At 48.0% G+C, this 26,532-nt stretch overlaps 2 protein-coding genes across 5 annotated transcripts; both read left to right on the plus strand.

The window, feature by feature from the left end:
* The first annotated feature begins 1,839 nt into the window (after positions 1 to 1,839).
* LOC118207182 (intermediate filament protein ON3-like) lies at positions 1,840 to 24,538 on the plus strand. Of its 4 annotated transcripts, none has more exons than XM_035380510.1 (10): positions 1,864 to 1,944; positions 3,316 to 3,527; positions 4,300 to 4,360; positions 4,887 to 4,982; positions 5,986 to 6,150; positions 6,358 to 6,420; positions 22,194 to 22,256; positions 22,943 to 23,163; positions 23,331 to 23,400; positions 23,558 to 24,538. In XM_035380510.1, the coding sequence occupies exons 2-9, from the start codon at positions 3,343 to 3,345 to the stop codon at positions 23,395 to 23,397; spliced, it is 921 nt and encodes a 306-aa protein (XP_035236401.1). In that variant the 5' UTR covers positions 1,864 to 1,944; positions 3,316 to 3,342; the 3' UTR covers positions 23,398 to 23,400; positions 23,558 to 24,538. The 4 variants fall into 4 exon arrangements, with proteins under 4 accessions (XP_035236402.1, XP_035236401.1, XP_035236398.1 ...); XM_035380507.1 differs by having other exon boundaries at positions 23,331 to 23,374; XM_035380509.1 differs by having other exon boundaries at positions 6,358 to 6,410; positions 22,184 to 22,256; positions 23,331 to 23,374.
* On the plus strand, positions 18,498 to 20,432 carry LOC118207181 (NACHT, LRR and PYD domains-containing protein 6-like). Its single transcript, XM_035380506.1, has one exon. The coding sequence runs from the start codon at positions 18,644 to 18,646 to the stop codon at positions 19,886 to 19,888; it is 1,245 nt and encodes a 414-aa protein (XP_035236397.1). The 5' UTR covers positions 18,498 to 18,643; the 3' UTR covers positions 19,889 to 20,432.
* Positions 24,539 to 26,532: the final 1,994 nt, after the last annotated feature.

A 26,532-nucleotide genomic window follows, 5' to 3' on the forward strand; every position in this document is an offset into this window, starting at 1 on the left:
GAGGCTCGTTGTGTGGGTGGGGATGGCAGATTTAACCTGTGCGCACTGATTACCTCACTACGCACAGGTGCAGCCACCCCTGTTCCCGGGTCCAATTAGCCTGGCCAATTATCTAATTCTTAACCAATTATCCAATTGGCCAGGTCTAATTAGCTTGACCCAGGGCAGGTGTGGCTGCTTAAACCAGCCATCCCCACACCACAATAACATAACAACATAACATAACATAACATAATAACATAACATAACATAACATAATAACATAACATAACATAACATAATAACATAACATAACATAATAACATAACATAACATAACATAACAACATAACAACATAACAACATAACATAACATAACATAATAACATAACATAACATAACATAACATAACATAACAACATAACATAACATAACATAACATAACATAACATAACATAACATAACAACATAACAACATAACGTAACATAACATAACATAACATAACATAACATAACATAACATAACATAACATAACATAACAACATAACGTAACGTAACATAACATAACATAACATAACATAACATAACATAACATAACATAACATAACATAACATAACATAACAACATAACGTAACGTAACATAACATAAGATGAGAGCAGGCCATTTAGCCCAACACTGCTCCTCTATTCCTACCACTAAACTGTACTTAATGCTTAGTTTACCTAAAAGCTAGATAGTATAACACTGTATCAAGCCGGGCCTTGAATACACCCAGTGTTTCTGCCTCCACTACATGTCCAGGCAAGCTATTCCACACATTGACCACTCTCTGTGTGAAAAAATATTTCCTAATGTCTGTGTGAAATTTACCCTTTGCCAGTTTCCATTTATGCCCCCTCGTTCTGCTAACCGAACTCAACTTGAATAATTTCCTGTAGTTCACTTTGTTAATCCCTTTAATATATTTAAAAGCCTCTCAAACCTTCCCTCATAACACTTATCTTTTATACCTGGAATCAATCTGGTTGCACGTCTTTGGACCTTTTCCAGCGCCTCTATATCTTTCTTTTAGTACGGTCCCCAGAAACTGCACACACTACTCTAAGTGTGGTCTGACAAAAATATTGTATAGGGTGAGTATGATCTCCTTAGATTTATACTCAATACTCCTGGCTATGTATCCCAGCATCCTGTTGGCTTTTTAAACTGATACAGCAAATTGACCAGACCCTGATAAGCTTTGATCAACTATTACTCCCAAGTCTTTCTCTACATGTGCACAATTTAATTTTGTACCACCCATGTTCAAATAAACAGAAATAAACAGCTGTAATCTCACTTTGTTCTGTTTGGATCAGTGTACCCTTGCAAGTGTGTGCTGGTTACCATGGTATTGAGAAGTCTGCATTAATACACCCAGAGCCAAAAAATATCGGCAGCTGTGTGTGTGTGTGCATGTGTGTGTGTGTGTGTGTGTGAGGGGGCGAGGAGGGGCGGAGGGGAGGAGGGGAGGAGGGGAGCGGGGTTATGTCCAACTGGTTCTTCCACATGCAGGTCATACCTGTGCCCCACCCTAAAGGGCCTTTAAAAGGAACCAGGGCAGTGATCAGCCCTTATCGCCTTGCTCCGGCTCTGCACACTGGCATTCCCACTCTGCGCTCGGCATTCCCACTCTACTCTCCGACATTCCCACTCTACTCTCCGACATTCCCACTGCCTCTCTGCCACCATGAAGCGCATCAGCAACAGCACCGCCCGGGGCACCAGCCGCAACTTCAGCGCCAGCTCGCTGGGGGGCTACTCCAGCGGGGTGATCCACGCCCCCATCACCGCCGTCTCCGTCAACAAGTCCCTGCTCACCCCCCTCAACCTGGCCATCGACCCCACCATCCAGGTGGTCCGCACGCAGGAGAAGGACCAGATCAAGAGCCTCAACAACCGCTTCGCCTCTTTCATCGATAAGGTCAGTACCGCCTGCACCTGGGCACGCGTCTCTCTCTCTCACACACACACGCGCACACACACACACACACACACACACCCATACGCACACACGCACACACACACATGCATACGCACACACACACACACACACGCGCACACACATATGCACATACACACACGCATACACACACACGCACACATGCACACACACGCACACACATACACACACACGCACACATACACAGGGCTGGAACAGAGATTTGTGAAGGCTCACAGGAGCATTGTGTATATCTGTGGAAGAAATGCAAACAGTGCCTGCACTCAGACCTCTCTGGAAAATGAATAAAACCAGAAATAATTTAATATTGGTGGATAAGAAAGTACACGGTAAATGTCCAGTGTGAAATTAACCCTTCAAGAGATCATATGATCCCCCCTAGAACTCATACTCTGTCGAAATTGAATTAACACTAGACATTTTACAGTGTGTATAAGTAGCTTACGTTTAATTTACATTGCCATGTGCGTTCACACCTCAATACTGAACATGTAGTGGTTAGCATTAGTTAGCAGTAGTTTGCCACAGCTTGCAGTAGTTAGCAGTTGTTAACAGCAGTTTGCAGTAGTTTGCAGTTGTAAGCAGTAGTTAGCAGTTGTTAGCAGTAGTAAGCAGTTGTTTGCTGTAGTTAGCAGTTGTTAGCAGTTGTTTGCAGTTGTAAGCAGTAGTTAGCAGTTGTTAGCAGTACTAAGCAGTTGTTGGCTGTAGTTAGCAGTTGTTTGCAGTAGTTGGCAGTAGTCAGTAGTTGTTAACAGTAATAAGCATTTGTTTGCAGTTGTTAGCAGTTGTTTGCAGTAGTAAGCCGTTGTTAGCAGTAGTTTGCAGTTGTTTGCAGTAGTTACTGTAGCAGTAGTTAGCATTAGTTAGCAGATTTTTTCAGTAGTTTGCAGTAGTAAGCCGTTGTTAGCAGTAGTTTGCAGTTGTTAGCAGAAGTAAGCAGTAGTTTGCAGTTGTTTGCAGTAGTAAGCCGTTGTTAGTAGTAGTTTGCAGTACTTAGCCGAACCTAGCATGGGTCTGAACCTGGCCTGATCCCTGTGGTCACAGAAGCGCAATAAGACAGGAAAAAGACAGTGTGAAGTAAAACAGGAAGCTGTGTGAAGAGAGGCTGACAGAGAGGCGTCTTTGTTGTTTTCAGACATCTTGTCTCTGAGACCAACATATGCTACAGATCTACTGTTATTTCTCCCACCGTGGATGAGTGTCGGTGCATATGAGAAAAATAATCCCCCCTTCCATTCTGCTCTCCTCTGCTCATCCTCCTCCCTTTCTCTTTCCCTTAAACACACACACCCACGCACACACACACACACACACACACACACACACACACAGGTGCGTTTCCTGGAGCAGCAGAATAAGATGTTGGAGACCAAGTGGAACCTGATGCAGAGCCAGTCGAGCACGGGCCGCTCGAACATCGAGCCCATGTTCGAGGCCTACATCAACAACCTGCGCCGCCAGCTCGACCTCATGCACAACGACAAGACCAAGATGGACGGAGACCTGAGGAACATGCAGGGCGTGGTCGAGGATCTCAAGGACAAGTAAGAGTCCAGAAAATACCACTAAGAGCATCGCACTGTAACCCAGTTAAATATCGCTAACAGCATTGCACTGTAACCCAGTTAAATATCACTAACAGCACTGCACTGTAACCCAGTTAAATATCGCTAACAGCATCGGACTGTAACCCAGTTAAATAACGCTAACATCACTGCACTGTAACCCAGTTAAATATCTCTAACAGCATCGCACTGTAACCCAGTTTAATATCACTAACAGCACTGCACTGTAACCCAGTTAAATATCGCTAACAGCATCGGACTGTAACCCAGTTAAATATCGCTAACAGCATCGGACTGTAACCCAGTTAAATATCGCTAACAGCATCGGACTGTAACCCAGTTAAATATCGCTAACAGCATCGCACTGTAACCCAGTTAAATATCGCTAACAGCATCGGACTGTAACCCAGTTAAATATCGCTAACATCACTGCACTGTAACCCAGTTAAATATCGCTAACAGCACTGCACTGTAACCCAGTTAAATATTGCTAACAGCACTGCACTGTAATCCAGTTAAATATCGCTAACAGCACTGCACTGTAATCCAGTTAAATATCGCTAACAGCACTGCACTGTAACCCAGTTAAATATCGCTAACAGCAACATACAGTAATATAGGGAAATATAAAAATAAATGAACATACATCAATGTGACAGAGAGGTCTAGGCTTGACTAATAATAGATTTACCAGCTGTGTTGGTTTTTTGGAATTTAATTTCTGATCTGACCCAACTCCGTCCTGCTCCAGGTACGAGGACGAGATCCACAAGAGGAACACCCGTGAGAATGAATTTGTGATTCTGAAAAAGGTGAGAGTCACCTGTGCACTCACACCTGTGCACTCTCTGTGCACTCACACCTGTGCACCCTCTGTGCACTCACACCTGTGCACTCTCTGTGCGCTCACACCTTTCTGGACATCACGATCTGACACTAGTACCACACCTGCGGCATGTGAGCCGTGCAGCTCCACCTGATTTACCTGCTCTGAGCTCTGCCATTCCACAGGCCAGTTAAAATATGTGTGAAAATATGAAGCGGCCCCAGGGGAAAGCAGAGTGTACTCTCTGTTAAATAACCACCTGATACCTGCAGAGTTTACTGATCATGAAAAGCTAGTTCAGGGCTGTCAGTATGAAAGTTATGTTCAGAAGCTCAATTTTTACTTATACCTGAGCTGCAGTTCCTTTCAGAAATCTAGAACAAATCTGGCAGACAAAAGAGATAATCTCACTCATGGGAGGTACACTGTCTGATACTCTTAACTAGAACAGAGATCATTTAAATTAGTGAGTTTGAAGTTGGTGCTAAATAAGTGAGTTCCTGTTCCCATAGGATGTGGACGATGCTTACATGTGTAAGGTGGACCTGGAGCAAAAAGTGGCCAGCCTGGTGGACGAAATCAACTTCCTGAGGGCCATCTATGATGAGGTGCGGTTCACCGAGGAGAGGATCCTTACACCCCAAACAGAGTCAGACACCCAACAGAGTCACCGTCCCAATAGAGTCAGACACCCAACAGAGTCACACACCCAATAGAGTCATACTCCCAACAGATTCATACACCCAACAGAGTCACCCTCCCAACAGATTCATACACCCAACAGAGACACCCTCCCAACAGAGTCACACACCCAGTAGAGTCACACATCCAACAGAGTCATACTCCCAACAGATTCATACACCCAACAGAGTCACCCTCCCAACAGAGTCACACACCCAGTAGAGTCACACATCCAACAAGTCATACTCCCAACAGATTCATGCACCCAACAGAGTCACCCTCCCAACAGAGTCACACTCCCAACAGAGTCACCCTCCCAACAGTCACACACCCAATAGAGTCACACATCCAACAGAGTCACACTCCCAACAGATTCATACACCCAACAGAGTCACGCACCCAATAGAGTCACCCACCCAGTAGAGTCACACATCCAACAAGTCATACTCCCAACAGATTCATACACCCAACAGAGTCACCCTCCCAACAGAGTCACACACGCAACAGAGTCACCCTCCCAACAGAGTCACACACCCAACAGATTCATACACCCAACAGAGTCACCCTCCCAACAGATTCATACACCCAACAGAGTCACGCACCCAACAGAGTCACCCACCCAACAGAGTCACACTTCCTCCAGTCCCACAACCCTCACGCAGAACACCACACATTCCACATTCCACTCCAACTATTCCCATGACATGCACTCAGCAGCCACTGCTGTCCAGAGACTCTTAAAGGTAAACACATGTAAGGCCAGAGTGTCCAAGACCTGGAAAGCCGATTCGATCACGGTCTGACAAAGTCAACACAGATCATTTGTCTGGGGCTCCCTCATTGCCAACAGGGGAACCTCGCAACATGGCAGCTTCATCGGTCTCTGACAACTTCCTGTTCCTCTGACCACTCCCCCCCCCCCCCCCACAGGAGATCAAAGAGCTGCAGAACAGCGTGAAGGACACCTGTGTGGTGGTGCAGATGGACAACTCCCGCAACCTCAACATGGACCAGATCGTGGCCGACGTGAAGGCGCAGTACGAGGACGTCGCTGTGAAATCCCGCCAAGACACAGAGTCCTGGTACAAGACCAAGGTAAGCGCAGAGGGCTGAGAATAGAATAATAATAATAATAATAATAATAATGTTAAATGTTAAATTACACTGACAGACTGAAACGTTGAAAGATGAAAATTCCATCCTAAGTGGGTGTGGTTTAGATTCAGGGGGAGAGCGTGTGCTGGGTGCAGCCCAGAGAGTGCCGTGCTGGTGATGTCACTGACCCTGGCTCTTCCTCCGCAGTTTGAGCAGGTATCTTCGCAGGCCAACGTGTACGGGGACGAGCTGCGCAGCACCAAGACGGAGATCGCCGAGCTGACCCGTCTGATCAGCCGCCTGCAGAGTGAGATCGACAACATCAAGGGACAGGTGAGGAGTGGGGGTGGGGGGGTGGGGGGAGTTGGGCAGGTGAGGAGCGCAGGGGGGCGGGGCAGGGGGGCGGGACAGGTGAAGAGCGCAGGGGGGCGGGGCAGGGGGGCGGGACAGGTGAGGAGCGTGGGGGGGAGCGGGGCAGGTGGGGCAGGGCAAGGGCTGATGTTGCAGCCTTGCTCTTTTTATTCTTTATTTTATTCCATTTCACACATTTTTTGATGTTTTTGCTCTACTGATTCCAAGGTACCTCAATCAAGCATCTTACCCCTTCGTCTTACTCTGGATCTTCTTGGTCTTATTATTTTCAGTCTTATATTATTCTTGGTCTTTCTATTTTGAGTCTTTTTTGTAGTCTTATTATTCTTGATTAAGCACCGTCAGCAGTCAGGTGTTATTTGAGTTTGAAACTTGCTGGAGGGGAAGATGGGCACCCTGTAGATCTCTATGTCTAACTCTGATATTCACCAACCCTGATCTCTATGTCTAACTCTGATATTCACCGACCCAGATCTCTATGTCTAATTCTGATATTCACCGACCCAGATCTCTATGTCTAACTCTGATATTCACCGACCCAGATCTCTATGCCTAACTCTGATATTCACCGACCCAGATCTCCATGTCTAACTCTGATATTCACCGACTCAGATCTCCATGTCTAACTCTGATATTCACCGACCCAGATCTCTATGTCTAATTCTGATATTCACCGACCCAGATCTCTATGTCTAACTCTGATATTCACCGACCCAGATCTCTAAGTCTAACTCTGATATTCACCGACCCAGATCTCTATGTCTAACTCTGATATTCACCAACTCAGATCTCTATGTCTAACCCTGATATTCACTGACTCAGATCTCCATGTCTAACTCTGATATTCACCGACCCAGATCTCTATGTCTAACTCTGATATTCACCGACTCAGATCTCCATGTCTAACTCTGATATTCACCGACCCAGATCTCTATGTCTAATTCTGATATTCACCGACCCAGATCTCTATGTCTAACTCTGATATTCACCGACTCAGATCTCTATGTCTAACTCTGATATTCACTGACTCAGAGGGCGAATCTGGAGGCTCAGATCGCCGAGGCGGAGGATCGTGGCGAGCTGGCGGTGAAGGACGCCAAGGCGAAGATCCGGGAGCTGGAGAAGGCCCTGCACAGGGCCAAGCAGCAGATGGCCCAGCAGGTGCGCGAGTACCAGGAGCTGATGAACGTCAAGCTTGCCCTGGACATCGAGATCGCCACCTACAGGAAGCTGCTGGAAGGGGAGGAGGACAGGTGAGCGACTCAATGAATATGGCCAACACACAAAAGCAATGTCACAACCAGAATGACAACCATAGAAGAGAGCAACACAACAAAAGCTGAAAAACAGAAGATGAAATTAAATGAACTTTAGTGTGGACACATTTCAAGCACTTCATTGCAATCCTTTTTTTCCTTGCAGGCTCGGACACCAGTCTGTTGTCAATGTCCATTCCGTGCCATCCAGTAAGTACAGTTCTTCCAGATAAGAGGTAAATGTCCTCATTACTGAGCCTGCACATTTAGGCAGCCGTGAGCTCTGCCGGTCAGCCGGATAAATCTGCGTCTCACTCTGGAATATCCCTCCTCTCCTCCTCTCCTCCTCTCCTCTGCTCTCCTCCTCTCCTCTCCTCCCCTCTCAGGCCCCAAGGCCTTGCCCGTCCTGATCAAGATGATCGAAACCCAAGACCGGTTCAGCTGAGCCCACCGTGTGAACACCTGTGTCCTTTAATCCTGTGGTGCACGCATACACACACACACATACACACACACACACACACACACACACACACATACACACACATACACACACACACACACACATACACACACACACACACACACACACATACACACACACACACACACACACACACATACACACACACACGCATACACACACACACATACACACACACACATACACACACATACACACACATGCACACACACACACAACTCAAAATATTTAGGCTGAATGTTTATGTTTCCAGAAAACTGCTGAAGCTTGATGTAAAAATGTGTTATTATTAAAAACATGTAACATGTCCAGAAAAACCTGAACAGATTTGAGATTCGCCACCGCAGCTCAGCTTCTGTAGAAACAGGTTTTAGGGAGACTTATAGTTTATATAGATTTTAGTTTATTTACAGAGATTTTGGGCAGTGTGAAAAACATCATGTGTCCTCTCACCAGGACCAGGGGCAGGACAGCCCAGTCACACCAAGACTCAAACTCCCTGCTGCAGAAATCACGTTTCTTACCTGCAACTAAGAGTGTTCCCTTCCCACAAGCTCTTATACCCCAAAAAGAACCCCCCGTCGGCACTGGGTTTGAAATCTGTGATTACTGGGCAGGACAATCCTTCTCAAATTCAAATCCGAATCCCCCTGCGGCAGCTGCAGACGCCACAAAGCCGGTTCGGAAGCCATGAATGCGCTGTGGTGGGACAGCCTGCACTCAGCCGGCCCTGCGGCTTCACCAGCATTCTCAAATAAACACCGTCTCCCCCTTCTGGTCTGGAGACTGACTGCACACACACACACACACACACACTGGGGCTTACCTGTCACACACACACACTGGGGCATAACTGTCACACACACTAACTGCACAAATGGTTTATTTTCTGTTTCTGGTCCCTTTTCAGTTTGCTCGTCATAAATCTGTAAAACTCACTGCCTGTCATGAAAGACTTTGTTTTGTTAAGTAGAAAATAAATGTTTCCTTAATCCTTCTGTAAACCCAAATGCAAATAAACGTTCATGACGAAAGCCTTGTTTGCTCCGTGCAATGTTTCCGGCACCAAAATCCCCAGAAAGGGGCCCGGCGACATAGTCTGCATTCCCGTCCCGATCCTGAACGGAACCCGCACCGCTACCTCCGCTGCCTAGCGCACAGCCTCACCCAGTCTCCTCACAGCCTCACCCAGTCTCCTCACAGCCTCACCCAGTCTCCTCACACCCTCACCCAGTCTCCTCACACCCTCACCCAATCTCCTCACACCCTCACCCAGTCTCCTCACACCCTCACCCAGTCTCCTCACAGCCTCACCCAGTCTCCTCACACCCTCACCCAGTCTCCTCACACCCTCACCCAGTCTCCTCACAGCCTCACCCAGTCTCCTCACACCCTCACCCAGTCTCCTCACAGCCTCACCCAGTCTCCTCACAGCCTCACCCAGTCTCCTCACACCCTCACCCAGTCTCCTCACACCCTCACCCAGGCTCCTCACAGCCTCACCTAGTCTCCTCACACCCTCACCCAGTCTCCTCACACCCTCACCCAGTCTCCTCACAGCCTCACCCAGTCTCCTCACACCCTCACCCAGTCTCCTCACACCCTCACCCAGTCTCCTCACACCCTCACCCAGGCTCCTCACACCCTCACCCAGGCTCCTCACAGCCTCACCCAGTCTCCTCACAGCCTCACCCAGTCTCCTCACACCCTCACCCAGGCTCCTCACAGCCTCACCCAGGCTCCTCACACCCTCACCCAGTCTCCTCACACCCTCACCCAGTCTCCTCACACCATCCACCCGAGCGTTTACTCCTGCGGTTCTGTGCACAGCTTTCTGCATTTCTGTGGCTTGTCACAGACGTAAATATGTTTGTATTCAGAACATGTATTCTTGTGTTTGGTTGGCATGGTTAACTTGCATTAGCATTCTAGAGACGTTTACTCCACACGGGAGTGTTGTTAGCCAGCTCTGCTGTTATCGCTCATATTAATCAGCTGAATGTGCTTGTGTTTCTCATCGCTCATCACTCTGGATTAGATTGATTAATTCATGTAGTGTAATACAGTCTCAAAATAGAGACAAATGCATTAGGATCTGACACGCTCAGCAATGACAGTAATGCAGTAACTGCACTAAAAGTATTTATAAAGACTTTGGCATCTCAAAGGGCAAGTTTAAAAAAAAATTTTAAATCCCAGTTTTTGGAGTCAGTAATTATGTCCATAGAGATGCCATTGAGCGACGCTCTGAGGAAGCACTGCCAGTGATGCATGCGGCATGCGGCATGCACCGTGCACCGTGCACCGTGCATCAGGCAGCATGCAGGCTTCCATGCACTGCACCATAAAGCGCATGCACTGCACCCTGCCCACCTGCACACCGGTTCACTCATGACCTCAGACACCACCTTCATCACTCCTTCATCACACAGAAACACTGCTTGTGAGCTGGCGATAGAACACACTGCACTCTCTGCACAGACACACTGCACTCTCTGCACAGACACACTGCACTCTCTGCACAGACACACTGCGCTCTCTGCACAGACACACTGCACTCTCTGCACAGACACACTGCGCTCTCTGCACAGACACACTGCACTCTCTGCACAGACATCACAGAAGCAAGGCGGAAGCCTCTGCTAACCATTTGCAAAAAAAGTGGATTCAAAAAATAGCACTTGGATAATCCCGAATACTTTAGGGAAAATTCTCTATACACAGATGAGGCAAAAGTATAACTTTTTGGACGACACGGGTCCCATTATAACTGGCGTAATGCAAAAACAGGATTTCACAGTAAGAACATCAGACCAACAGCGGTGGGGGTGTGAAGGTGTGGGGATGCGTTGCTGCCTCGGGACCTGGATGACTCGCTATTATTGAAGGAGTCATGAATCCCGCTCTGTGCCAGAAAAGGAGAATGTCCGGTCATCTGTCTGTGAGCTGAAACTGAAGTGAAATTGGGTTATACTGTAAGACATTTATCCAAAACACAAAAGAAAGTCCACATATGAATGGCTGAAAAGACACAAGTTTATTTGAGTTCTGGAGTGGCGAGTCCCGACTGGAACCCAGTAGAAATGCTGTTGCGGGACCTGAAACACAGTTCATGCCCGAAAGCCGACCAATTTGTCTGAATTAGAGCAGCTCTGCAAAGACGAGTGGACTAAAATTCCTCCACAGCGATGTGAAAGACTGCTATCAAATTTTAGGAAGCATTTAGCTGCAGTTATCGCTGCTAAAGGTGGTGAAAGTTCTGAGGTTTAAGGGGGCAAATACTTTTTAACGTAGGTGATATTTATGTTTGGTAACTTTTTTCAAGAAATAAATGAAATAATATCTTTAAAAATGTTTTGTGTTTACTCAGGTTCACTTTGTTTAATATTACATTTTGTCTAAAGATCTGAAACCAAATACGCAATAATAGAGTAAATCTAGAAGAGGGAAAATACTTTTTCAAGGCACTGTAGCCCACCAAACATTTTGATGTCAGTCAAGGAGGTCGATATAGTGGGATAGTAATTAAAGTTTTTTTGACATTGGTAATTTAATGAGTAAAAACACTGATCTGTTACAGGCGTAAAAGTGGGCGTGTCATCACTCCACATCGACCAGCCTTGTGGCCGTGACACAGTTCGCCAGATTATGAGGGGACCACCTCTACCCATAATGCTCTGGGCCGTCCTCTGCCAACTACCATCGTCTTCCTTCTCATTCATGCCATCCTCCCTCTGCTCACAGCAGGAAACGGATCATTTAAGGCTTATTTAACCGCCATTTTACATCTGCCCGCTGGCATCCAGTCTCACTAACTGAGTGAAAACAGACATTGAACATCACACGGCTTGTTTACACCGATTTGCAGTTCACCAGAACTTCTTCCAAGGAGATTATCATTGTCTATAAGCATAGGTGTGTCCGTGCGTTTTTCCTCAGAAAAACCGCACAGGTTTTTCCACGTGAAATTCATCAGAAGAAGCCACAGGTCACTGCAATGAACCCTGACAAAAATCTGAGCAAAAAAGTTTGAAGAATGTGTTCCCCTTTTTTATTTATTATTTTACCGGAGATACGCCCTGACTGAGTGGGCGGAAGAAAGCCACACCTGAGCAGACACAGCAGAGCTGATAAGCGCTGACGGGATCGACAGCTGAACATACCGCCAACTTTATCTCACAAAACGCAGACAATTCTGCCATGGGAGACAGACCACTCAAAAATGCAAAGAATTATGATTAAACAACCCCCAGATTTTGGACAACCAATTATTAAACCAGTTCCACTAGGGCAGGACAGGACGGTCAGGTTGGGAGCGCCGGGTTGAGGGTTTAGCCAGAGCTGCAGAGGGAGCCCAGTCCAACCGGCTGGGGTTCAGTCAGCACCCATCTTTAACGCGACCCCTCCCAACACAGATAAGGAGCCGCAGCACCCTGTCAAACGGGGATGAAGGCGTCTGACATTTCGGATTCTTCAGAAAACGAGTCTAATGAGATTCTTCAGTCAATGAACAACAAAACAAAAACACACAGGATAAATTCCTTCCATCTAAAGAGGGCTCGTTCCCAAATGAGAAACGAAAGAGGCTTGTCTCCAAAATGGAGGAAGCCTAGTTGCTGTTTTAAAAAAAAAGGACTGAAAACTTACTGTACCAGCACATCCATATCAGACATGACTATTTATGCATCCTTCTTATAACTCCTGCATCCTTAAGCAATGCGTGAATTCTTAGAATTCTCAATTCATGCTTCCATTGTGTATGAGTCTCCATGCAATGTTGGCTGCACGAGGACAGAAGAATGAAACTATCACTGCATTCCGATGACCTCCAGCTTCTCAGCAGTCATCATATGAATCTGGGGAACTGTCAGACACATGGATCAGTCCAGCATGTTCACGTACCCAAGGTCAGGTAAGGTTATGACCAAACAAGTGGATCCTGTCTGTGTCCACACAGGGCTGTAATGCACCGGACGGTAGCCAGCATCACAAGGCCCACTGTTCAATGGGACTGCAGAACATTACTGACACTTAGTGGTAAGGAAAGGAACTTGTGGGCGGAGGTAAATTGCTGCAGGTTTCCCTACCTGCTTACTGGCCATGAAGGGATGCAGGTCACAAAAGTGTGTTTGTATTATACAATAACACAATATAAATTATAAATATCAAAGTGTTACTGCTTTGACCATGTCAGCCTTGCCTTTTTGTCCATGACCTAGAGCATGCTGGGATGCTGAGTGGTAAATTAATCCAGTAATCACACAAACCTGGAAGCACCTGCTTTCATTATAATTTTGTCCTTCATTTACCCAACCATTTCAGCAACCACAAACGCACGCACAAACACACATATTCAGCGATTCAGAATTATTGGCACCCTTGACAAAGATGACAAAAAAAGTACTACTGTATGCTCAAATTGGAACGTTATGTTCTTTTATAACTACGAAATGTATATTAATAACATTGGTCAGAGAAAAGGTTTTGTTTTCACAAATAATCATTTTCTATCTCCAACAGGTGGTCATAAATATTGGTGCTCCTGTTGCCCAATCCATCAGTGCATCAGTGTTCATGTTAAAGCCTGGCTCGTTTTGATACGATTGCGCGATCAGTGTTCATGTTAAAGCGTGGCTCGCTTTGATACGATTGCGCGATCAGTGTTCATGTTAAAGCGCGGCTCGTTTTGATATGAAGATGCGTTTCTTTGCACGTGGGACAGGCAGCTCCGTCACACGCACAGACGCAAATCTTACTGCACGTTGTCTTTATCCTACGACACTAAAGATTCCGTTTAACCCCTACAAATGCACAAAATTACATTCTATTCTTAAAATTTCAATCGAGCAATTATTGTTCAGTAATCTGAAATTTTGTCGTCTCCTGTGTTTACTGAACAGTATTCCATCACAGGGATAGTCATCAACATGGGCCGGGAACCTGCACCGGAACTTTGATTCTAGCTATAAATTCTGTGGCGTCCATGTCCTTTGATTACATCTTTTTGTAGGCCAACCCGGACGTTTCTTCCGCTCTGCAGATTTCTAATGCTTTTTTCCCATAGGGATTTCGTTTTCTGCCGAAAATAAGGTCTGTGGTTAACGTATGTCGAAGACTGTTTCACGTTTTGTTCTACTAGATAAATTACACCCATTAATATCTCAACAGTGAATTTAGAAGCTGTTATGTGCTTTAAAAAAGTAAGTTTGCCAAATGCCTGTAATGTAATGTAATGCAAGTTGCTATGTTAAAACTACAACGGTTGTCGCGTGCAGGCGGGCTAGTATGGAAACTTGAGTGGCGGTTGCCAGAAGGCGACCATTGTTGTAGTTTCAACGAAATCCCTGTGGGAAAAATGCATTGGAAATCTGACGAGGGAACCCATGGCTCAAAAAAGAACTTGCTTCTGGTTTTAGGACTACAAACTGTAACACAATTTAATCGCTCTAAAAACGGCAGGTCTGGAACTCTGTCGTGGTCCCATTCAAATCTCTATTTTAGCGTTCGTAACGCCACCTAGAGGACACCAAAGTTGCGTACTACGTAAACCAGCTGCTGACCAGGTTTTACAAGAGACTGGGGGCTTGTTCATACAGTTTTGCATGCCAGCACGCTAACAAACGAACGCTTGGGAATCAAAATGAGACATGATGCCATGCCCAGTTTCTTTCAGAGGCAAATATACTTTCCAGAAAAAAACTATTTCACATTTCCATTCGCCCGCGCCTGAGACGTGGGCTCCAAAGCTACTCCCTCTCTGTGAAGTTTTCAGCTTCGGAAGCAAAACGAGCAAATTAATAATTTTATTAATTTAATTAATAAATAATTTTATTAATTAAATAAATTAATTAATTCGGCTAATGCAACGTTCGGTCCTTCCATAGCATGATTCCGGAATGACGGGGCGTAAGCCGAAGTCGTAAATACGCAGAGGAAGTTGCTCAGTTTTTGGCTACATTGCATACATACCTAGCGCAATAACGAATTAACCACATACTGCTGCGATTATCGTGAATATCGGGCAAATCTGAAGTGGCTTTACATCTGCGATTTTAGATTTTTAATTCAGGTATTGCGCCATTTATATTCACCAGCGGATCTACAGTCACTCAAATACGTTTGCGTGTAGTCTCTCGTAAGACCTGGGTATTGTTGGAGATAATTACTGAATTAAGAATTCAAGACCTTAGCATAAAAAAGTTTCCTTGAGAAGAAAAACAATGAGCGCTCCGTGGGATATTGTCGGCACACCTCTGCACCGTAAGATATTTTTAAGCCATCCTCAATTATTCATATAGCTTTCAGTAATATCTCTTAGAATTATCGCCGATTTTTCGTCTGGATATTAGAAACAACAGTTACCCGTCCCAACCACACCTCGTCTAAGTACACGTCATTCATTTCTGCTCGCGTTGTGGTATTGGGTCGAAGATTTGACACTTCAGCCCGGGACAGATGCCATTCAGATTAGCATTTACACTCTTTTCTAATGCTGTGAGCGAGACGTATCCCGTTTAACGTTAAATCGTGTTACACCGAACCACCACGTTTTTATTGGGGACACGACCTTGTCTCGTTCTATGTTGGGGAAAATACAAAATATATCGTCGTGTCATCGTGTGGTGCATCCACATCATTAATGAATGCATTTCACCAAAGCAAGTTGTGTTTTTAACTACGTTTTTTTGGTTTACATTTTGGTTCGACTAGTGAGCAGTAACAGTAACCACAACGTAATAAAGTTATCTTGTAACTTGCATTTGTCTCAAAATTAAAGTCTCTTCAGTACTGAATCTACAGATGATCCTTTTCATCATCTGAACTGTACGTATGCCACCTAACAGCACTCTAGACATTAGTCACTGCCGAAATAAACAAATAAATAAATAAATAAAGATACAGTCAAGAATCTTGAATGCTTTAAACAAAAACATCTCTGGTCTAAATGAAACTGGCAAATCGTTTGCAGATTTCCTTATCTAGTTCGCCAATTTAACCCTTTAAAAAGTAGTTTTTTTTTTTTTTTTTTGAATGTTTCTTCAAAATTCTAAATTAGCGTTATAAAACTCCATTGCTTTCAATAACCATTAGTGATTATTACATCATCATTAGAATGTTGTTCCAATTACATATTTGCGATCTTACACCTTAACAGAGCGAGGTATGGATGTCACCGTAACAGAGCGATGTAAGGATGTGTGTGTCAGCTGAGACAGGATTATTTTATGGTCGTCTAGTGCAGCTGTAAATAGCACACGCCACAATGAAATCACTACGAAATGGGATGCCTGCATTTTCTGACTTCGCACAAGTGGACCGTGGTCGGAGCCAAAATGTCAAGGCCAAGAGGCGCCACCTCCCACCCCAGTGACCATAGACTGTAGCCCCTACTGTAGCGTAGTCCTCTGCAGTAATCAGGAAGTGACGTAAACTGTACCTCATTGGTCCACAACAAATATTAGAACAGTGCCCAAATGACACAATAAATCATGAAATCAACCCATGGACAGTCATAAGACGAATAAAATACACATATTGTGACTATTTGTTCTCATGAGAAAAAATTATTGACTTTGTATTTTGACCGCATTTGTACCGTAGACTTACATGGAAACCGGATATGAAAACACCTATACTGGAGCCAAACGTAGTGACGCTAGTGAGCAACCAGGAACAACAAGACCAGGAAATGAGCCTCAAAAACGAAGTCTGGTTTTGGCCGCTTGATACATACCTAGCGCAATAACGAATTAACCACATACTGCTGCCTAGAGCAGGGTATGCGATTCTCGTGAATATCGGGCAAATCTGAAGTGGCTTTACGTCTGCGATTTTAGATTTTTAATTCAGGTATTGCGCCATTTATATTCACCAGCGGATCTACAGTCACTCAAATACGTTTGCGTGTAGTCTCTCGTAAGACCTAGGTATTGTTGCAGATAATTACTGAATTAAGAATTCAAGACCTTACCATAAAAAAGTTTCCTTGAGAAGAAAAACAATGAGCGCTCCGTGGGATATTGTCGGCACACCTCTGCACCGTAAGATATTTTTAACGCTATCCTCAATTATTCTATGCGGTTGTTCCCTGCACTTGGACCGGTACTTCTCTCTAGGGGTTTCGTCATACTTGTTCCTGGTTATGGTTATACACTTTGTTGTACGTCGCTCTGGATAAGAGCGTCTGCCAAATGCCTGTAATGTAATGTAATGTAATGTAACATAGCTTTCAGTAATATCTCTTAGAATTATCGCCGATTTTTCATCTGGATATTAGAAACAACAGTTACCCGTCCCAACCACACCTCGTCTAAGTACACGTCATTCATTTCTGCTCGCGTTGTGGTATGGGGTCGAAGATTTGACACTTCAGCCCGGGACAGATGCCATTCAGATTAGCATTTACACTCTTTTCTAATGCTGTGAGCGAGACGTATCCCGTTTAACGTTAAATCGTGTTACACCGAACCACCACGTTTTTATTGCGGACACGCCCTTGTCTCGTTTTATGTTGGGGAAAATACCCAATATATAAGTCATCGTGTGGTGCATCCGCATCATTAATGAATGCATTTCACCAATGCAAGTTGTGTTTTTAACTACGTTTTTTTGGTTAACAGTTTGGTTCGACTAGTGAGCAGTAACAGTAACCACAACGTAATAAAGTTATTTTGTAACTTGCATTTGTCTCCAAATTAAAGTCTCTTCAGTACTGAATCTACAGATGATCCTTTTCATCATCTGAACTGTACTTATGCCACTTAACAGCGCTCTAGACATTAGTCACTGCCGAAATAAATAAATAAATAAATAAATAAAGATACAGTCAAGAATCTTGAATGCTTTAAACAAAAACCTCTCTGGTCTAAATTACATCGGCAAATCGTTTGCAGATTTCCTTATCTAGTTCGCCAATTTAACCCTTCAAAAAGTAGTTTTTTTTTTTTTGGAATGTTTCTTCAAAATTCTAAATTAGCGTTCTAAAACTCCATTGCTTTCAATAACCATTAGTGATTATTACATCATCATTAGAATGTTGTTCTAATTACATATTTGCGATCTTACACCGTAACAGAGCGATGTAAGGATGTTACATTACATTACATTCATTTGGCAGACGCTTTTATCCAAAGCGACGTACAAAAGTGCATTTTCATGATCGTAGACAACTGCTGAACACGGGTTCAGTAAGGTACAATTACTTATTTTGTACAGCTATTTCTAGCCGAGAACAATGAACACTATCCTGGTCTAACATCTGCAAAGCCAACTAGGCAGAAGAATAAGCTACAGTACAGGATGTGTGTGTCAGGTGAGACGAGCGTGGGCGTGTAATGTACTCTGTTCTGGGACAGACCTCCACACCCTGCACAGGAACCTCATGGCAGCCTACAACCTGGAGCCCCGAGTGGACTCCTTGTTTGGGGGCCAGTGCCCGAGGGAGGTGCTGCGGCGTCGGCGCTACGTCGCCCTGGATACGGGAGACGGCGAGTGCCCGCAGGACGCCGTTACTGCCGCGCTGGAGCCGAGCCGGGTGCTGAGGTTGGTTGGCCCGGCCGGGGCGGGGAAGTCCATGGTGGTGCAGAAGCTGCTGGCAGACTGGGCCTCTGGGAAGAGGCTGACCCACTTCGCCTTCCTGTTCCCGCTGCCGCTGGGGAAGCTGGGCTCTGGGACGGGGAAGCGCTCTCTGGCAGACCTGCTGTCCCAGCAGCACTTCAACCTATCCAGAACCTCCATAGACCTGGTGTTCCAGAACCCTCGGTCCCTGCTGTTTGTGCTGGATGGGCTTGACCAGGACCAGGACCAGGCACCCCCCTGCAGCGACCCAAACCAGCCAGCCCCCCTCTCTGCGCTGGTGTCTGGGCTGCTCAGGGGCACCCTCCTCCCGGGGGCCTCTGTGCTGATGACCTGCAGGCCCCCGGCGTCTCTGGAGCCCCTGTCCGAAAGCGTGGAGGTGCGGGGCCTCTCTCGGGAGGGCAGGGGGGCGTACCTGCGCCCGTTCTTCCCTGACCCGCGGGAGACCGCCCTGGTTCTGATGCACATGGAGGAGACGCTGGGGTTCTGTGCCCTGACCCGCCTCCCCAGGTTCTGCTGGACCCTGTGCTCTGTGTACCGGGAGGCGTGGGCAGCCGGACGGGCCCTTCCCAAAACGGTGACCCACGTGTTAGCCCAAGCCACCGCCAGCCTGTTCCAGCGGCACGCGGTGAGGGTGGAGCCTGCCGCCGCCCTGCTCACAGGGCTGGGCAAGATGGCCGCCAGTGCGGTGCTGAGTGGCACCGGGTCCTGCTCTTGGGAGGAGATGGACACCTTCGGCCTCCCGCCGCCCCAGGCCTCGGCGCCGCTGCGGGACTTCCTGCGCCCGCGCCCGCACTCCTGCTCCTTCCTCTCGCCCGAGCTGGCGCAGTTCCTCCTGGCTGTGGCCTACCACCGAGGCTGCTGGGATACGGGCGGCCTGCCGGACCTGCTGAAGCTGGCCGCCGGCAAGGCCGACCTCCTGGAGCTCTTCCTGGTGGAGCTGTGCGACCCCTCCCAGAGGGCACCACTTGAGGGCGCCGTCGGGGAGTTCGACAGCGACCGCGCCCTGGAGCTCTCCGACTGGCGTTGTGGTATGGGGTCGAAGATTTGACACTTCAGCCCGGGACAGATGCCATTCAGATTAGCATTTACACTCTTTTCTAATGCTGTGAGCGAGATGTATCCCGTTTAACGCTAAATCGTGTTACACCGAACCACCACGTTTTTATTGCGGACACGCCCTTGTCTCGTTTTATGTTGGGGAAAATACCCAATATATAAGTAATCGTGTGGTGCATCCGCATCATTAATTAATGCATTTCACCAATGCAAGTTGTGTTTTAACTACTTTTTTTGGTTTACAGTTTGGTTCGACTAGTGAGCAGTAACAGTAACCACAACGTAATAAAGTTATTTTGTAACTTGCATTTGTCTCCAAATTAAAGTCTCTTCAGTACTGAATCTACAGATGATCCTTTTCATCATCTGAACTGTACTTATGCCACTTAACAGCGCTCTAGACATTAGTCACTGCCGAAATAAATAAATAAATAAATAAATAAAGATACAGTCAAGAATCTTGAATGCTTTAAACAAAAACCTCTCTGGTCTAAATTACATCGGCAAATCGTTTGCAGATTTCCTTATCTAGTTCGCCAATTTAACCCTTCAAAAAGTAGTTTTTTTTTTTTTTTTGGAATGTTTCTTCAAAATTCTAAATTAGCGTTCTAAAACTCCATTGCTTTCAATAACCATTAGTGATTATTACATCATCATTAGAATGTTGTTCTAATTACATATTTGCGATCTTACACCGTAACAGAGCGATGTAAGGATGTTACATTACATTACATTCATTTGGCAGACGCTTTTATCCAAAGCGACGTACACAAGTGCATTTTCATGATCGTAGACAACTGCTGAACACGGGTTCAGTAAGGTACAATTACTTATTTTGTACAGCTATTTCTAGCCGAGAACAATGAACACTATCCTGGTCTAACATCTGCAAAGCCAACTAGGCAGAAGAATAAGCTACAGTACAGGATGTGTGTGTCAGGTGAGACGAGCGTGGGCGTGTAATGTACTCTGTTCTGGGACAGACCTCCACACCCTGCACAGGGACGCCATGGCAGCCTACAGCCTGGACCCCCGGCCGGACTCCCTGTTTGGGGGCCAGTGCCCGAGGGAGGTGCTGCGGAGTGGGCGCTACGTCGCCCTGGATACGGGCGGAGGCGAGGACCTTGACGGGGCGGGGGCGGGGGCGGGAAACGGCGAGCGGCCGCAGGACGCCGATACCGTGGTTACCACCGCGCTGGCGCAGAGCCGGGTGCTGAGGGTGGCGGGCCCGGCCGGGGCGGGGAAGTCCACGGCGGTGCAGAAGCTGCTGGCGGACTGGGCCTCTGGGGTGAGGCTGACCCGCTTCGCCTTCCTGTTCCCGCTGCCGCTGGGGGAGCTGGGCTCTGGGACGGGGCAGGGAGGGTCCGGGACAGGGGAGCGGGGGTCCGGGACAGGGGAGCGCTCTCTGGCAGACCTGCTGTCCCAGCAGCACCCCCACCTATCCAGCACCTCCATGGACCTGGTGTTCCAGAACCCTCAGGCCCTGCTGTTTGTGCTGGATGGGCTTGACCAGGACCAGGACCAGGCACCCCCCTGCAGTGACCCAAACCAGCCAGCCCCTCTCCCTGGAGCTGCACCCCCCTGCAGCGACCCAAACCAGCCAGCCCCGCTCCCTGGAGCTGCACCCCCCTGCAGCGGCCCAAACCAGCCAGCCCCCCTCTCTGCGCTGGTGTCTGGACTGCTCAGGGGCACCCTCCTCCCGGGGGCCTCTGTGCTGGTGACCTGCAGGCCCCCGGCGTCTCTGGAGCCCCTGTCCGAAAGCGAGGGGGGGTGCGTGGAGGTGCAGGGCCTCTCTCAGGAGGGCAGGGGGGCGTACCTGCGCCTGTTCTTCCCTGACCCGCGGGAGGCCGCCCAGGTTCTGGAGCACATGGAGGAGACGCTGGGGTTCTGTTACCTGGCCCGCCTGCCTGGGTTCTGCTGGACCCTGTGCTCTGTGTACCGGGAGGCGCGGGCAGCCGGACGGGCCCTTCCCAAAACGCTGACCCACATGTTCGCCCAAGCCACCGCCAGCCTGTTCCAGCGGCACGCGGTGGGGGTGGAGCCTGCCGCCGCCCTGCTCACAGGGCTGGGCAAGATGGCCGCCGGCGCGGTGCTGAGTGGCGCCGGGTGCTGCTCTCGGGAGGAGGTGGCGGCCTTCGGCCTCCCGCCGCCCCAGGCCTCGGCGCCGCTGCGGGACTTCTTGCGCCCGCGCTCCTGCTCCTTCCTCTCACCCGCGCTGGCGCAGTTCCTCCTGGCTGTGGCCTACCACCGAGGCTGCTGGGATACGGGCGGCCTGCCGGACCAGCACCAAGACGGAGATCGCCGAGCTGACCCGTCTGATCAGCCGCCTGCAGAGTGAGATCGACAACATCAAGGGACAGGTGAGGAGTGGGGGTGGGGGGGTGGGGGGAGTTAGGCAGGTGAGGAGCGCAGGGGGGCGGGGCAGGGGGGCGGGACAGGTGAAGAGCGCAGGGGGGCGGGGCAGGGGGGCGGGACAGGTGAGGAGCGTGGGGGGGAGCGGGGCAGGTGGGGCAGGGCAAGGGCTGATGTTGCAGCCTTGCTCTTTTTATTCTTTATTTTATTCCATTTCACACATTTTTTGCTGTTTTTGCTCTACTGATTCCAAGGTACCTCAATCAAGCATCTTACCCCCTCGTCTTACTCTGGATCTTCTTGGTCTTATTATTTTCAGTCTTATATTATTCTTGGTCTTTCTATTTTGAGTCTTTTTTGTAGTCTTATTATTCTTGATTAAGCACCGTCAGCAGTCAGGTGTTATATGAGTTTGAAACTTGCTGGAGGGGAAGATGGGCACCCTGTAGATCTCTATGTCTAACTCTGATATTCACCAACCCTGATCTCTATGTCTAACTCTGATATTCACCAACCCTGATCTCTATGTCTAACTCTGATATTCACCGACCCAGATCTCTATGTCTAACTCTGATATTCACCGACCCAGATCTCTATGTCTAACTCTGATATTCACCGACTCAGATCTCTATGTCTAACTCTGATATTCACCGACTCAGATCTCCATGTCTAACTCTGATATTCACTGACTCAGAGGGCGAATCTGGAGGCTCAGATCGCCGAGGCGGAGGATCGTGGCGAGCTGGCGGTGAAGGACGCCAAGGCGAAGATCCGGGAGCTGGAGAAGGCCCTGCACAGGGCCAAGCAGCAGATGGCCCAGCAGGTGCGCGAGTACCAGGAGCTGATGAACGTCAAGCTTGCCCTGGACATCGAGATCGCCACCTACAGGAAGCTGCTGGAAGGGGAGGAGGACAGGTGAGCGACTCAATGAATATGGCCAACACACAAAAGCAATGTCACAACCAGAATAACAACCACAGAAGAGAGCAACACAACAAAAGCTGAAAAACAAAAGATTAAATGAAATGAACTTTGGTGGACACATTTCAAGCACTTCATTGCAATCCTTTTTTTCCTTGCAGGCTCGGACACCAGTCTGTTGTCAATGTCCATTCCGTGCCATCCAGTAAGTACAGTTCTTCCAGATAAGAGGTAAATGTCCTCATTACTGAGCCTGCACATTTAGGCAGCCGTGAGCTCTGCCGGTCAGCCGGATAAATCTGCGTCTCACTCTGGAATATCCCTCCTCTCCTCCTCTCCTCTGCTCTCCTCTGCTCTCCTCTCCTCTCCACCTCTCCTCCCCTCTCAGGCCCCAAGGCCTTGCCCGTCCTGATCAAGATGATCGAAACCCAAGACCGGTTCAGCTGAGCCCACCGTGTGAACACCTGTGTCCTCTAATCCTGTGGCGCACGCATACACACACACACACACACACACACACACACACGCACACACGCACACACACACACAACTCAAAATATTTAGGCTGAATGTTTATGTTTCCAGAAAACTGCTGAAGCTTGATGTAAAAATGTGTTATTATTAAAAACATGTAACATGTCCAGAAAAACCTGAACAGATTTGAGATTCGCCACCGCAGCTCAGCTTCTGTAGAAACAGGTTTTAGGGAGACTTATAGTTTATATAGATTTTAGTTTATTTACAGAGATTTTGGGCAGTGTGAAAAACATCATGTGACCTCTCACCAGGACCAGGGGCAGGACAGCCCAGTCACACCAAGACTCAAACTCCCTGCTGCAGAAATCACGTTTCTTACCTGCAACTAAGAGTGTTCCCGTCCCACAAGCTCTTATACCCCAAAAAGAACCCCCCGTCGGCACTGGGTTTGAAATCTGTGATTACTGGGCAGGACAATCCTTCTCAAATTCAAATCCGAATCCCCCTGCGGCAGCTGCAGACGCCACGAAGCCGGTTCGGAAGCCATGAATGTGCTGTGGTGGGACAGCCTGCACTCAGCCGGCTCTGCGGCTTCACCAGCATTCTCAAATAAACACCGTCTCCCCCTTCTGGTCTGGAGACTGACTGCACACACACACACACACACACACACTGGGGCTTACCTGTCACACACACACACTGGGGCTTAACTGTCACACACACTAACTGCACAAATGGTTTATTTCCTGTTTCTGGTCCCTTTTCAGTTTGCTCGTCATAAATCTGTAAAACTCACTGCCTGTCATGAAAGACTTTGTTTTGTTAAGTAGAAAATAAATGTTTCCTCAATCCTTCTGTAAACCCAAATGCAAATAAACGTTCATGACGAAAGCCTTGTTTGCTCCGTGCAATGTTTCTGGCACCAAAATCCCCAGAAAGGGGCCCAGCGACATCGTCTGCATTCCCGTCCCGATCCTGAACGGAACCCACACTGCTACCTCCGCTGCCTAGCGCACAGCCTCACCCAGTCTCCTCACACCCTCACCCAGTCTCCTCACACCCTCACCCAGTCTCCACACAGCCTCACCCAGTCTCCTCACACCCTCACCCAGGCTCCTCACACCCTCACCCAGGCTCCTCACACCCTCACCCAGTCTCCTCACACCCTCACCCAGGCTCCTCACACCCTCACCCAGTCTCCTCACAGCCTCACCCAGTCTCCTCACAGCCTCACCCAGGCTCCTCACACCCTCACCCAGGCTCCTCACAGCCTCACCCAGTCTCCTCACACCCTCACCCAGGCTCCTCACACCCTCACCCAGTCTCCTCACACCCTCACCCAGGCTCCTCACACCCTCACCCAGTCTCCTCACAGCCTCACCCAGTCTCCTCACAGCCTCACCCAGTCTCCTCACAGCCTCACCCAGGCTCCTCACAGCCTCACCCAGTCTCCTCACACCATCCACCCAGTCTCCTCACACCCTCACCCAGTCTCCTCACAGCCTCACCCAGTCTCCTCACACCCTCACCCAGGCTCCTCACACCCTCACCCAGGCTCCTCACAGCCTCACCCAGTCTCCTCACACCCTCACCCAGTCTCCTCACAGCCTCACACAGTCTCCTCACACCCTCACCCAGTCTCCTCACACCCTCACCCAGGCTCCTCACAGCCTCACCCAGTCTCCTCACACCCTCACCCAGGCTCCTCACACCCTCACCCAGTCTCCTCACAGCCTCAACCAGGCTCCTCACACCCTCACCCAGTCTCCTCACACCCTCACCCAGTCTCCTCACAGCCTCACCCAGGCTCCTCACACCCTCACCCAGTCTCCTCACACCATCCACCCGAGCGTTTACTCCTGCGGTTCTGTGCACAGCTTTCTGCATTTCTGTGGCTTGTCACAGACGTAAATATGTTTGTATTTAGAACATGTATTCTGGTGTTTGGTTGGCATGGTTAACTTGCATTAGCATTCTAGAGACGTTTACTTATTAATCAGCTGAATGTGCTTGTGTTTCTCATCGCTCATCACTCTGGATTACATTGATTAATTCATGTAGTGTAATACAGTCTCAAAATAGAGACAGATGCATTAGGATCTGACACGCTCAGCAATGACAGTAATGCAGTAACTGCGCTCAAAGTATTTATAAAGACCTGGTGCATCTCAAAGGGCAAGTTTAAAATTTTTTTAAAAATCCCAGTCCTTTTTGGAGTCAGTAATTATGTCCATAGAGATGCCATTGAGCGACGCTCTGAGGAAGCACTGCCAGTGATGCATGCGGCATGCGGCATGCACCATGCACCGTGCATCAGGCAGCATGCAGGCTTCCATGCGCAGCACCATAAAGCGCACGCACTGCACCCTGCCCACCTGCACACCGGTTCACTCATGACCTCAGACACCACCTTCATCACTCCTTCATCACACAGAAACGCTGCTTGTGAGCTGGCGATAGAACACACTGCACTCTCTGCACAGACACACTGCACTCTCTGCACAGACGTCACAGAAGCAAGGCGGAAGCCTCTGCTAACCATTTGCAAAAAAAGTGGATTCTAAAAATAGCACTTGGATAATCCCGAATACTTTAGGGAAAATGCTCTATACACAGATGAGGCAAAAGTATAACTTTTTGGACGACACAGGTTCCATTATAACTGGCGGAATGCAGAAACAGGATTTCACAGTAAGAACATCATACCAACAGTGGTGGGAGTGTGAAGGTGTGGGGATGCGTTGCCGCCTCGGGACCTGGATGACTCGCTATTATTGAAGGAATCACGAATCCCGCTCTGTCTGTGAGCTGAAACTGAAGTGAAATTGGGTTATACTGTAAGACATTTATCCAAAACACAAAAGCAAGTCCACATCTGAATGGCTG

This window comes from Anguilla anguilla, chromosome 11, assembly GCF_013347855.1.
Source record: "Anguilla anguilla isolate fAngAng1 chromosome 11, fAngAng1.pri, whole genome shotgun sequence".
NCBI classification, from domain to species: domain Eukaryota; kingdom Metazoa; phylum Chordata; class Actinopteri; order Anguilliformes; family Anguillidae; genus Anguilla; species Anguilla anguilla.